The sequence below is a fragment of the Neophocaena asiaeorientalis genome, unplaced genomic scaffold, assembly GCF_003031525.2.
Source record: "Neophocaena asiaeorientalis asiaeorientalis breed wild unplaced genomic scaffold, Neophocaena_asiaeorientalis_V1.1 scaffold226, whole genome shotgun sequence".
Lineage (NCBI taxonomy): Eukaryota > Metazoa > Chordata > Mammalia > Artiodactyla > Phocoenidae > Neophocaena > Neophocaena asiaeorientalis.
Genome location: NW_020173037.1, coordinates 9185618 through 9199068, shown reverse-complemented (window position 1 = coordinate 9199068; position 13451 = coordinate 9185618). Strand labels below are relative to the sequence as shown.

The 13451-nt window shown below is 42.1% G+C and overlaps 1 protein-coding gene across 1 annotated transcript in view; it reads left to right on the top strand.

Annotated features, from left to right (window-relative positions):
• The first annotated feature begins 5952 nt into the window (after positions 1–5952).
• The window catches only part of TTPA (alpha tocopherol transfer protein), a 50659-nt gene continuing 43160 nt past the window's right edge, over positions 5953–13451 (top strand). Inside the window, exons 1-3 of the mRNA XM_024742569.1 lie at positions 5953–6051; positions 6377–6435; positions 7822–7874. Of these exons, the coding sequence (XP_024598337.1) occupies positions 5953–6051; positions 6377–6435; positions 7822–7874 (211 nt within the window). The remainder of the gene's footprint in view (positions 6052–6376; positions 6436–7821; positions 7875–13451) is intronic.

The following is a 13451-nucleotide window of genomic DNA, read 5'->3' as shown; positions in this document are numbered from 1 at the left end:
AAGAAGCAGTGGCTATACAGGGCTGATTTCTGGTTCCTTTGCTAAAGAATTCCCAGAATGGTGGTAATAGCTTACATTTGTTCATCACTACGTGTCAGGTACTGTAATCATTAAAATCCTCAGCGCATCGTTGGGCATTAAGTGCTGTTGACAAAAACTGACACGCAATGAGGCTAAGAAAAGCGCCTGAAACAACACAGCTGATCACTGTGAGAGCCAGGATTGGAACACAGGCAGCTTGGCTCCAGAGCTTGTACTGTAGCCACCATATAATGCTGCCTAATGACATGTTCTGGTGAGTTTCTGTTCTCTGTCCCCCAACAAACTCCTTCCTTCCATATTATCCTAACTAGCCTGGAGTTCTGAAGTTGCAGAATGCAGCACTACCTACCATGAGATGTGGGCCATTTAATATTAACTATGTTTTAAGTACCTGTGGGAGCTATCTCAGATCCTCCCCACTGCCTCCAGAAGTGTGCAGACTCTAGCTGTAGAGTCTAGATTCTAGACAGTGCTTCACTCTTGCACAGGGCCGCAGGCACCTCAGCCTCCTAGTGAATACCCGCTCTGGTCACAGCTTGGAAAGGAGAGGGCAGGCTGGATTTCAGCCCCCTTTCACTCCTCAGCCACCTTGCTGCCTTTATCCAGTGAGCTTCCACTCTGCACAGTGGCAGTCGTGGGCCCTGCACTTCTGCATGACTCTTTGTATCCATTCCAGTTAGGTTCAGCTGCAGGTGATAGCAAGTCCAAGATAACGGGAACTTAAGACAGGTCAGTTTTTCTTTCATACAAAAGAGGTTTGGAGGGGCTTCCCTGGTGGTGCAGTGGTTAAGAATCCGCCTGCCAATGCAGGGGACATGGGTTCGATCCCTGGTCTGGGAAGATCCCACATGCCACGGAATGTCTAAGCTCATGTGCCACAACTACTGAGCCTGCGCTCTAGAGCCCACGAGCCACAACTACTGATCCCGCGTGCTGCAACTACCGAAGCCCGCACGCCTAGAGCCCATGCTCCACAACAAGAGAAGCCACTGCAATGAGAAGCCTGCGCACCGCAACAAAGAGTAGCCCCCGCTCGCCGCAACTAGAGGAACCCTGCATGCAGCAACGAAGACCCAACGCAGCCAAAAATAAATAAATAAATTTTTTTAAAAAATTGGTCTGGAGGTAGTCAGTCCAGGGCTTGGGCTGCTGTCACAGAGTCAGGTATTGGGCTTCTTACAGCCTGTTTTGCCACCATCCTCGTGATAACACTTCCACCTGGGGTCCGAGATGACTGTTCAACTTCCAGCTATCATAGTCATTCCTACCAGCAGAAAGCAAGGTGAAGAAAGGCACCTTTCTCCCCTTTAAGGACATTTTGTAGAAATTGCACTTCTCCCTGTCTCCTAACTAGGGCACAGTCTTACGAAAATACCAACTTAAGGAAACTTGGAGGATATATTTTGATGTATTCTGGTTGGCCATGTGCTCAGTTAAAAATCAAAGTTTACTATTAAGGAAGAAGGTGACAGTGGATAGTGAGAGACAAATTATAATAAACTGTGTGCATAGTAATTACCCAGATTCACTTCCTTACCTAGCAGCATTTAAACTTCTCTTTGAATTTTTGCCAATATTTAAGACAATTTCTAAGGCTTTTTGTTATCATTAAGTAACATAGTATAAGTGAACCAAGCATGGAAAATTCAATGTGAGGGTTGATTGATGCATTTTTAGAAGGAAGGAATCCTTAAATATCATGCTTAAGGTAAAACTAAGAGCTGAGCAGAACAGTGAATAAACCCCTCCTCCCACCAAAAAGAAAAGTAAACCTGCTTTGAAAGAGAAAAGTCAACAACTTTTTTTCATTCTTGTGTATACTACAGAGAAATTTACAATGACAGGAAGAAACAGAAAACATCAAGTAGCCCTAAGGTTTCCGTAAACCGGTGTTTTCCAGAGCGTTTCCCTAGTAACAGCATCTCTGGGGAGCTTAATACAAATGCAAATGCTCAGGACCCACTGTATTTACCAAATCAGAAACTGCGTGGGGAACTTCATTTTGAAATCATTGTAGATTAACAGAAATGTTGCAAAGATAGTACAGAGAATTCCTTTGTATCCTTCACCCAGCTTTCCCTAAGGTTCACAAATTACTTAACCAGGTATATTTAGCAAAACTAGGAAATTGACATTGTTGCAGTACTATTACCTACAGACTATCGGGATTTCCAGTTTTTTCACTAACGTTCTTTTTCTTTGTCTCCCCCAGTTTTTGAGTTTCTTCATCTTTTCTTGTCTCATGGCCTTGACACTTTTGAAGAGTACTGGGCAGATGTTTTTAGAACGAACCTCAAATTGAGTTTTTCTGATGTTTCCTTCCTCACAACTAGGTGGGGCTCGTGGATTTAGGGGAACAATACCAAAGGTGAGATGCCTTTCTTATCACATCATAACAGGGGGCATGTGACATCGATATGACTTACCAGGGATCATGTTAATCTTGGTCATTTGGTTAAAGGGATGTCTGCCAGGTTTTCCACTTTCCATATTATAGTCTTGGGAGGTGAGTCAGGAAATCCAGCCCACACGCAAGGAGAAGGGGATTAAAGCTCCACCTCCTGGAGTATTTAGAATTCTTGTGCAGGGAACGTTTGTCCTTTCTTCCATATTTATTTATATCACTATGGACTCATGGATATTTATTCTTTGGGTTATAATCCAGTACTGTCGTAATTTATTTAGTTGCTCAGATTGTTCCAAGCTTTGGCCACTGGGAGATCAGATTGATTTTTGCCATACCCCTGTTCTTTTTTTTTTTTCCCCCCCAAGCACTTCACTTTGGAGCACAACTATTTGATTCATTCTAATGTTTACTACAGGGACATTTACAATGACAAGGAAAAGGCAACAGAAAACATCAAGTAGCCCTAAGGTCTCCCTAAAGCATCTCAAAGTATGGTCCTGGGATAACAGCATCATTGCTACCTGGGAGTTTGTTCGAAATGCAAATTCCCCAGGGCTCCACCCCATAGTTACAAAATCAGAAACTCTGGGCTTGGGTCCCAACAAGCTATATTTTATCAAGCTCAACAGGTGATTCTGAGGCACACTAAAGTTTTAGAACCACTGCACCTAAGTTTCCCCAAAGATCCAGGTCAGAAACCTACTCAAAGAACCCGTAAATTCTGTTACTAGCCTTGGTGAAAGAGTTTCTGAAAAACTTCTGGTTATTTGCATTAAACATAAAGCAGACAAGGTATGGACAGATATTTCACCAAAGAGGATATACAGATGGCAAATGAGCATGTGAAAAGATGTTCAATGTCTTTTGCCATTAGAGAAACGCAAATTAAAATCACAGTGACGCATCACTACACACCTATCAGAATGACTAAAATGAAGTGACCGAATGCTTGCAAGGTTGTAGAGAAACTGCATCGCCCTTACACCACCGGTGGGACTTATTGAAAACAGTTTGTTTCCTATAAAAGTAAGCACGCAACCACCAATGATAGTTGGATTCTTGAGCACTTACCCCAAAGAAACGAAAACTTGTGGTTGGCTACGTAATGTCTTTGCCGTGAGGCCCACATCCTAATCCGTAGAATTTGTGAGTATGGTACCTTATATGGCAAAAGGGTCTTTGCAGTTGTGATTAAGTTAACGATCTTGACATGGAGAGATTATTTTGGATGGTTCAAGTGGGCCCAATATAATCAGAAGGGCCTTTATAAGAGGGAGGCAGAAGGGCCAGAGTCAGAAGATCTTGTGATGTGTTTTTTTTTCTTTTTTTTTTTTTCTTGTGATGTTTTAAGCAACACTTGGTATGCCGCCATGAGCCAAGGAACGCCAGCCAAGTCTGGAAAGAAAAGGCAGGGATCAGATTCGGCCCTAGAATTCCCAGAAGGAACTCAGACTTTTTTTTGGCCATACCCCATGGCATGAGGAACTTCCTTGACCAGGGATCAAACCCTTGCCCCCTGCATTGGAAGCTCCAAGTCTTAACCACTAGACCACCAGGGAAGCCTGGAACTCAGGCTTCTGACCTCCACAACAGCACGATAGTAAATTTGAGGTTTTTAAATTAGGTGTGTGGTAATATATTACAGCCACAATAGGAAAGTAATGCACTTTTGTGGCACAAAAACCTGTACGCACATTTTTATAGCAGCTTTATTCATAATAGCCCCAAACTGGAAACAACCTAGGTGTCCTTCAGTGGGTGAATGGGTAAACATTCTGTGCTATGTCCACACCTGTAATACTAGTCAGTAATATAAAGGGAAGGAACTGCTGACGGACGAAACAACTTGAGTCTCACACTGAGTGAAAAAAGCCAGTCCTGAAACTTTACATACTGTGTGATTCCATTTATATAACATTCTTGAAATGACACAATTATAGAAGAAGGACAGATTAGTGGTTCCCAGGGGGTTAAGGAAGATTTGGGGGCAAAAGAGAAGTGGGTATGGTTGTAAAAAGGCAATGGGAGGGATCCTCCTGGTGATGGAAAGTTCTATCCTGACTGTATGGACATCGTTCTCCTGGTTGTGACATTGCTCTATAGCTCTGCAAGATGTTCCCATTGTGGGGTAGAGAGTATACTGTGTCTTCTGGATGATTTCTTACAGCGTATGTGAGTGTACAATTATCTCAAGATAAAAATGAAGCAGACAGGAAAAAATGACATGCCTCTTATTAAATGAGATGATGTACAAAGGATTATTACATTTTATTTTTGAAGACTGAAGATATGGAAAACTGGCTTAATGTTAAATGAAAAGGGAGGAGCTAATCAATATGGTTCCAATCTTTCTGTTTATGTGTAAAAAGACTGAGAAGAAATCAATCAAAATGTTAACTCTCTCAATTTATGTGGTCAGTTCCTTCTTTGTAACTTCGTTTTCCAGATTTTTTACTCCTACAGTTTTAAAGAGTTAACAAGAATTTACCTATAAGATAGTTGTGGATGAAATGGTATATGTCTGGTATTTGTGTCCAGATAATCCAGCTAGAGAGAGAGGAGGAGGAAACGACACTGGCTGTTGTTGAGTCTGGGTCCTAGGTACCTGGGGGTCCGTTTACTATTCTTCCTCTTTTAGTTTTCCATAATAAAATTTTAAAAGAAGAGTTACCTTATATTTGTTGTTGTTGTTCATTAAAAACAAGCAAATGTACAGTCGATTCTCATTATTCTTGGTAGTTAGGTTCTATAAAGTCTCGGGGAAACTGAATTAGCAAACAATGAGCCGTTGCTCCCAGGGAATCACAGGGTTAGGTTCCTGCAAGCCTCTAATCATGACATTTTTGTCAGCCAATCAGAACATAACCTTGTTTTATTTTTATTTATTTATTAAAAATATATTTATTTATTTTTGGCTGCGTTGGGTCTTCGTTGCTGCACACGGGCTTTCTCTGGTTGCGGCGAGCAGGGGCTACTCTTCCTTGCGGTGCGTGGGCTTCTCATTGCGGAGGCTTCTCTTGTTGTGGAGCACGGGCTCTAGGCGCGCAGGCTCAGTAGTTGTGACACGTGGGCTCAGTAGTTGTGGCTCGCGGGCTCTAGAGCACAGGCTCAGTAGTTGCAGTGCACAGGCTTAGTTGCTCCGCGGCATGTGGGATCTTCCCGGACCAGGGCTCGAACCCGTGTCCCCTGCATTGGCAGGAGGATTCTTAACCACTGTGACACCAGGGAAGTCCCTAACCTTGTTTTATTTATGTTTCATATATACTGTTGATTCATTAACATTGAACTCAGGGCCAACAGCACTGAACTCATGCCTGAACAGAGTTATCTAATGTGCGTATTTTCTCCTTAGGGCACATCACAGCCTTCTTGCACTTAGGGACACTAGATAGCATTGAGCGCTACAGGTGGGGGCCATTTTAAACAGCAAGATCAGCAACAAAAAGCACAAAAATGTGATAATCAGCACTTAATAGACTACAAAAATGATGTATGTATACAGTATGCGAGCTGAAACAAGAAGCGAGTGTGTAGCCGTGTCAGACCTCAGCGGGGAGCGTGTGCCTCCCTTAGCAAATCAGATTCCCCCAATCTGCCCATGTGTATGTCCACCATCTCAAAACTGCTGGAATATTGATCTGAGGGTTACAAATAAATTTTTTTTAATTTAATTTTATTTATTTATTTATACAGCAGGTGCTTATTAGTCATCCATTTTATACACATCAGCGTATACATGTCAATCCCAATCACCTGATTGATCCCACCACCTCCAACCTCCGCCGCTTTCCCCCCACAGATACAGTTTAAGTAGGCATATCTACAAATACAGAATTCAGGAGTAATAAGCGTCAACAAGTTAAAGTGACAAGTATAATGATTGACGCAATATAAGTGATAACTAAGTGTTGCTTTCTCTTTTTGTAGGTACAGACGGAGATGCTGAATTATTCAAGAAAACTTGATATGAGTACTGCGGTTCTCATGTAAGTGAGTTACGTTAGTGAGTTAAATATATTAGAAAGTAATGTGGATGAAACAAATGTCATCTGTAGTTGGTTATAAGTGGTGGTGGGCTTATAGAAAGTTGGACATAACCTCCCAGCCCGTGAGAAAATTAGATTTAACTTAAACGTTTGAAAATTACAACATTTGGGGGAGTTCCCTGGTGGTCTAGTGGTTAGGATTCGGCCCTCTCACTGCCGTGGTCTGGGTTCAATCCCTTGTCAGGGAACTGAGATCCCACAAGCCATGAAGTGCAGCCAAAATAAATAAAGTTACAACATTTTTGTCAATACTAAACCCACCATAAGCTGGAAGACTCACTACATGCTATTAAAGGAGATTTGTGCTTCCCTGAATTTCACAAATGCATCAAGTAAAATACTTTAAAAGGAAAACTATTCACTTTAACGTGAAAATGTTGAAGAATTCCAGTTTTATTCTGGTTTTTCCAAAGTGATTTTTTTAATCAGGAGCTTCAAATGGAAAATATTGATGTTTCTGATAAATCTAGCATAATGAAATTAGATTTAGGTTGTAAAAGAATACGAAAAGACAATGCTTGTAAATGTCATTCAAAAGTCAGAAAAATCACTGGATCTTTAAAATGCTAAATATGTTCATTAGATCTTGTTTACTAAAACTAAGTGTATAAAGCTGAAACTTTACACTAAAAGACCTCTTTTTTGGTAAGAATATTGTTTCCCATTAATCAACAAATACTGAATGCCTTCTGTAATTGATGCACTTTCTGAGGCATTTTGGGGGGATGCAAATCAGACATTGCCCTTATCCTCTAAAGAACTTTCCTAGTTTTGAAGATAAAACCTGCCCTTATCACCTCAGTTGGATAGTGGTTTACAATTTTCAGGAATGGTTTACATCTGTTGTTAAATGAGCACGTCTTAATCCTCTGAGGCAGGACAGTTAGGATGTAATCCATTCATAAGAGAAGGAAGTTAGACTTAGGTTGTAACAGTACGTAATGATAGAGCTGGAATTAGAACATAGACCTTTCAGGTGGTTAGGCCAGTCTTCTAATCAAGTTTTAGGCAATTTTTTTAGGAAGGTCTCTGCTTTTTCCAAAAGAGTAAAATTCATGTGCCAAGTGCCATAGGAGTTTTACGAGATCAACAGAGGTTGCAGAGTGGATGGCGTTTACACGGGCAGTGAAGAAAAGTCTAGGTAGCGGGAAAGCAGTGAGCAGAGCGTGGAAGCCGGAACTCGGTGGTGGCATCAGGTGATGGGGGAGGAGGGGCGAGAATCCTGGATGTGCTGACTTGTGAAGAAGGGCTGATTCCCAGGCCACCTTAGGACTCTGATGGAAGACTCCACTTACTCTCACCCTATCCCTTCCCCACTCCCAATAGTGCAACAGGACTAGACCAGAGAGTGCTGTCCCGGGGTCCCTGGATCATGGCTGGTGAGAGATGAGTTACCGCGGGCTTCAGCCGAGGGTGGATGTGGAAATAAGTAACTGCCCTCCCCACCAACTCCAAACCCGAGGGAGAGCTCTTCTCTGTCGTAGATGTGGTGGCCACTGTCTCAGGCGGCAGGCGGGACAGTCCTTAGGGAAGAAGAGGATCAGGTGCCTCAGAAGCAGGGTGTGGAGGCCAGAGGGCCAGTGCAGAAACCGGCTCTTCCTGCCACTGCAAGAGTGGCCCTCCGTCGGTAAAGGGTGCGGTGATACGTGGGTGATGGCAGTGGTCCACACATGTGAATAGAGAACTACAGACTCGATGGCTGCAGATGGGATGGTTTCCTTGAGTACCCACAGCACAGGCAGTTGGGGGTCACAGTTCCTAATTCCGTAGGGGGTGCTCAGTATTGTGATCCCTACTGTTCTTACAGGCAGGGCGCACTTGTTGGAACCGTCATTTCATTTGTGCAGGATTCTCTGCGTACAGTGCCCTGTTTGTTTGGGCCGCTGTAACAAAGTACCACAGACTGGTAGCCTATACACGTGTACAGGAGCGAAATGTATTTCTCACAGTTCTGGAGGCTGGAAGTGCTGGCACAGTTGCATTCCAGCCAGGGCCCTCTTTCTGGTGCATGGCCTGCAGCTTTGCCGTGTCTCCATGTGGCAATAGGGGCAGGGATCTATGCGGGGTCTCTTTTATCAGAACACTAGTCTTCTCTCAAAGGCCCACACTTCCTAATACCATCACATCAGGCATTAGGAATTCAACATACGAACTTTGGGGGGACCCAAACATTCAGACCATGGCATGCCCTTCACCTGTTAACATTTTTCTATTCTTCAAGGCCCTACCATTACTTTTCCCCATAACATCTCCAGTCCCACCCGTCAAGATTAATTGTCCCCTCCTCCAACCCCCAGAGTACTTTTTAAACAATAAATTATCATTATCAGCCTGACTCATAAGTACAAGTAATTGAGTGCCCATTACCTGGCTGATGTGTGCTGGGTCATTTACATGTGTTATATAACTTAGCCCCCACTGCAGTATATCTCCATGTGGCACATGAGACAGCTGGCAATGGAAATTTTAAGTCACTTGCTTAAAGTAATTGGCTAATCATATATTGGTTTGTAAGATGCCAATAAACACCGTCACGCTGGTTAGTAATGGTGCAACCAGAGCTCGGGTGACAAGGACTCTGGAATAGGCTGCCAAGGAAGGCTTTCTAAGGTCAGCTAGGCATATACAAGTAGTTAAGAGGGCAGGCTCTGGAGAAGGCCCACCTGAGTGTGCATCTCGGCTTTTGCATTTACTAGCTCTGTGGCCTGTGGCTAATTCCTCACTGGCGCTGTGCTTTGGTGTTGTGCTTGCCTCTTAGGGTTCTTGGAAAAATTAAATGGGAGATAATTCTGTGGAGTGCTTGGCACTGTCCTTGGCAGATAGTAAGCATTCAATAAACATTAGCAGTTATCATTATCATCATCATAATTATTATTAAATATTAAAAGGTACCAGGATGTGTGGCAAGAGCTCCAGAATTTTACTAAGAACATCTGGATTCATGTCCCAAGTCTGCCTCTTTAGAAAACCTGTCTTAAACAAGTATTTAACATTCTCCATTCTAATTTCTTAATTTTCAAAATGAGAAAAACATATTAGGGTTCTTTTGAGAGCTAAGTGAGAAATCACACCCAAAAGTACTTGGTGAAACTATCAAGTGCTTCACAAATACGTTGTATCAATAGTATTTATTATGAACTAATCTTTAAATATTTTGCAGCATTTTATACACTGCTTGCACACTTAGGTTTAAAAACATTACTAAAGGGCTTCCCTGGTGGCGCAGTGGTTGTCCCCCAAAAAAAAAAAAAAAAAAAAAAAATTACTAAATCCAAAAGTATGTGGCTAATGATGAAAAATATGAGATATTTACTAGTATCTTTGTTCTTCTCACCTTATGAGATGTTGATGACCAGTTGTTAGTTCACTGTATACAAAATAGTGTCTCTGCTGTTTAAAGTACTTAGAACATTCTTATTGTAGGTTGAATTATGTCCCCTGAAAGATAAGTCCTAACTGCTAGTACCGCAGAATGTGACCTTACTTGGAAGTAGGGCCATTGCAGATATAATTAGTTAGGATGAGGCAGGAGTAGAGTGGGCCCACAATCCAATACAATTGGTGTCTCTTATAAGAGGAGACCTGGAGAGAAGGCCCCATGCGTGATGCAGGGGGCAGAGGCAGAAGTGATGCAGCTTCAACCCAAGGCCTGGTAAGGATTGCCAGTAGACCGCCAGAAACTAGGGAGAGGCAGGAGGGATTCTCCCTTATGGGTTTCAGAAGGAGCACAGCCCCACGGACACCTCGTTTTTGGACTTCCAGCCTCCGGAACTGTGAGACAAAAGAATTCTGTTGTTTTGAGCCGCCCAGATTGTGGTACTTTGTTACAGCAGGCCTAAGAAGCCAATATAATACCTTATGAATCTCTTTCAAGAATGTTCGATAATCTTAATTTTTAAAAAATAAGAGAGTTATTTTGGAGAATTAAAGAACCATAAAGTGGAAAAGAATAAAATACTATCTTAGACCAATACTATTCATGAGTCCAAAAATCTATGAGAGGCAATGAAAAATAATAAGAACACGTGGGTTTTTCAGTCATATGTGCCTGGCTTCAAATTCTTGCCAAGCCACCTAATAGCTGTGTGAACTTTAGTTAAAACGTACTGTTTCCTCATTTAAAAAATTAATCACATCTTCATTTGTAATTAAAAAACTGGAAACAGCTTACACATCTGATAGAAGCAGGTCATTTATATTGTACAATATGCAACTTATTTGAACAATAATATGGGACTATATGGCATGGTATTGTGATATGTATATGTGTATATGTTTACACATTCACATGGATACATGTAACAAATACACATATATTTAGGGTACAATTAGAACACATACAGCCTAAAATAGCATTGAGGCCTTTATTTGAACAACTAAAAACAACTGTGTTTTCATTCGAGAAAAGCCATTGTAGGGATAAAGAAGCAGAATTCAAGAAGAACTTCAAGAAGGCTTTAACATCTGGAATCAGATGTCATGATTTCAGAAAGGTTAATACTCCCAAGTCGACCCTTGTTATAAATTGTCCAGTCTCAACATTTCCTTTTGTCTTCTTGGTCCTTTATGCATTTTAAAGCAGCACCTAGGTGCTTCTGTTTGTCCTCAGGGAAGGAATGTAGCTATGGGGTGGGGGGGTGCGGGGGGCGTGCTGGCCTTTGAGTTTTAAGGATAAAAACTAATGAATTAATAGACAAAAGGCTGGGGAGGGAGCATCAAAACGATTACAGCCTCCCCTCCTTCTTCCACAGTCTCTCGACAGCCTCAAACAAGAATCCCCAAGGCTGAGAGGGGTCCTGAGTGTCTAAATGAGAGGAGCCTGGGAGGGTCCCAGAGAAGAGCACTCTCCCTGCCGAGTTAAGAGTTAGCACATCCCAGGTAGGGTGGAGGTCCCAGAGCCAGCAGCTCCAAGCTTCAGCTCTGGGGGAGACCCCTGGGCGTTAGCGGGACCCAGAGGGAGCGGCTGCCTGGAGCACCAAGCAGCGGAGTGAGTCCCACTCATCCTTGGGAATGAGACCCAAGGACGGAGGCAGAGAAGAGCAATCCTAACTCGAAGGAGTTGTGGGATAGGAAAAAGACAGTCTCCAGGGCTACCTGCTTGGCCTAATCCAAAAGGTCCAGGTGGGGAATTGATATCTCAAGTGATCGAGGGTCCAGATGACATTGTAATGAGCTTCATCTCAGTATCTTGGCTTTATGCAAATATTAGGGGAAAAGAGGGAAAGATACTGAATTGACCAAGACAAAATTTTTGCCAGCCTGGTAAAACAATGCCTTGGAATAGAAGTTGAATTGTAGTAATTCTACCATTTCTATGTGTACATTTCATGCACATATGAGTTTGTAGATGGAGATTCTGGCCTAATATACCTGATTAATCTGTTTGAACTGTAAAGCTCAATTTAATCCAATCAATGTTTATTGAGTGCCTGCCATGTGGCAGGCAGTGTTCTAGCCCACATGATGTCTACTGTCCAGTTGGGGTGGTGGGTACGAAAAAGTAATTGCAAGTCAAATAAATGTTACCAAAAGGGAAGTTCGTGGAATCACATAGCAGGAGAATTTAGACTATATAGCGGTATGGTAAATGCCTCCTTGAGAAAATTACGCTTAAGCTGAAACATGAGAAATTAGAAGGAATACGCCCAAGGTGAAATGTAATCAAGAGAAGAGTGGTAGAGGGGAAAAGGGAGAGGCAGCTTCAGAACTGCGAGTGACAGGCGGCACGGTTGGGGCATAGAGGGCAGAGGGAAGGATATTAGTGCTTCGGCTCAAAAAAGTTTTTAGATTTTTACGATATTATTTCTTTGCTAGGTAAGTTGGCTGGAAAATCAGATAATGCAGCATATTTAGGTCTAAAACCAGGGGGAAACTCTAGCCATTATTTAAAGTAGCATTCTATCATAATGCCCCAGATTCACTTGAAATGACTGATAGTTCTAGAGTAAAAATATTTTCACTCCTACACCCTATGCCTATTTCTAGACATTATCTGTAGTTTCATAACTGTGTCCAGATGGGGGTTCTCTTAAGGTCGTAAAGACTGTATGCTCCTGTAACCATGTCACTATCTTCCCAACGTGTTATGGTGTTTACAAGTGTAAATGAATTCAGAACTGTATACCACTTCATTGGAACTCAGTACATTTCACATGTTCTTTTGATCAGAATCTGATCATTTATTTCACTTCTGGGTTGGCAGTCTCCAACAACACATTTCTTGTGTTACATCTGTGTGGGCTGGAAATTTACAACTTAAAATGCATTCTTGCATTAAACTACTATTATGAACGGTGGCTTCAACGAGGATATGCATCCTGTAGTATTGCTGAATTAATTTATTCTGCATTTGACTTTTGATTCGGCCCACTTGTGGTTACCTTACAAAGCATCCATCCCCTTCTTTTTGTTTCTGTTATTTCTATTCTTTTTTCCCCTGCAGTGCACACAATGTCAGTCTACCACGCCCTATCTACATTACCTTATGAATGTCCCTTTCCCACAATTCCCGTGCTGCTTCCTGGTTCAGGCTCTTAGCCTTTCTCACTTTGACTAATGCCTCCAAATTGCCTGCATGCTCTCTCCCATCAACAACCCTCCATCCTGCTGCCAAAGTTTTCCATCTTGTTGCCAATCTTTCCTCCTTAAAACCCATCACTGTTTCCCTTCACCCAAAGCAGCTGTCTCCAAATCTCAGTGAACTCGTACCCTTAACCGGAAAAACAATGAGGAACATGCAAACCCAATACGGCCAAATTTATTTTTTATAATTTATGTGTTTATTATATTAATATTAGGTCTAATATAAATTGCATCACAAGAAGAACAATTTTAAATATAAACTGAACTGCAAACTGCAAATACATAAAAGTTACAGTTTTTCCTATACTCCCTTGAACTTCCACAGACTCACATATACTGTACCTTTGAGCTACAGTGTATCGCTTAGAATTCTC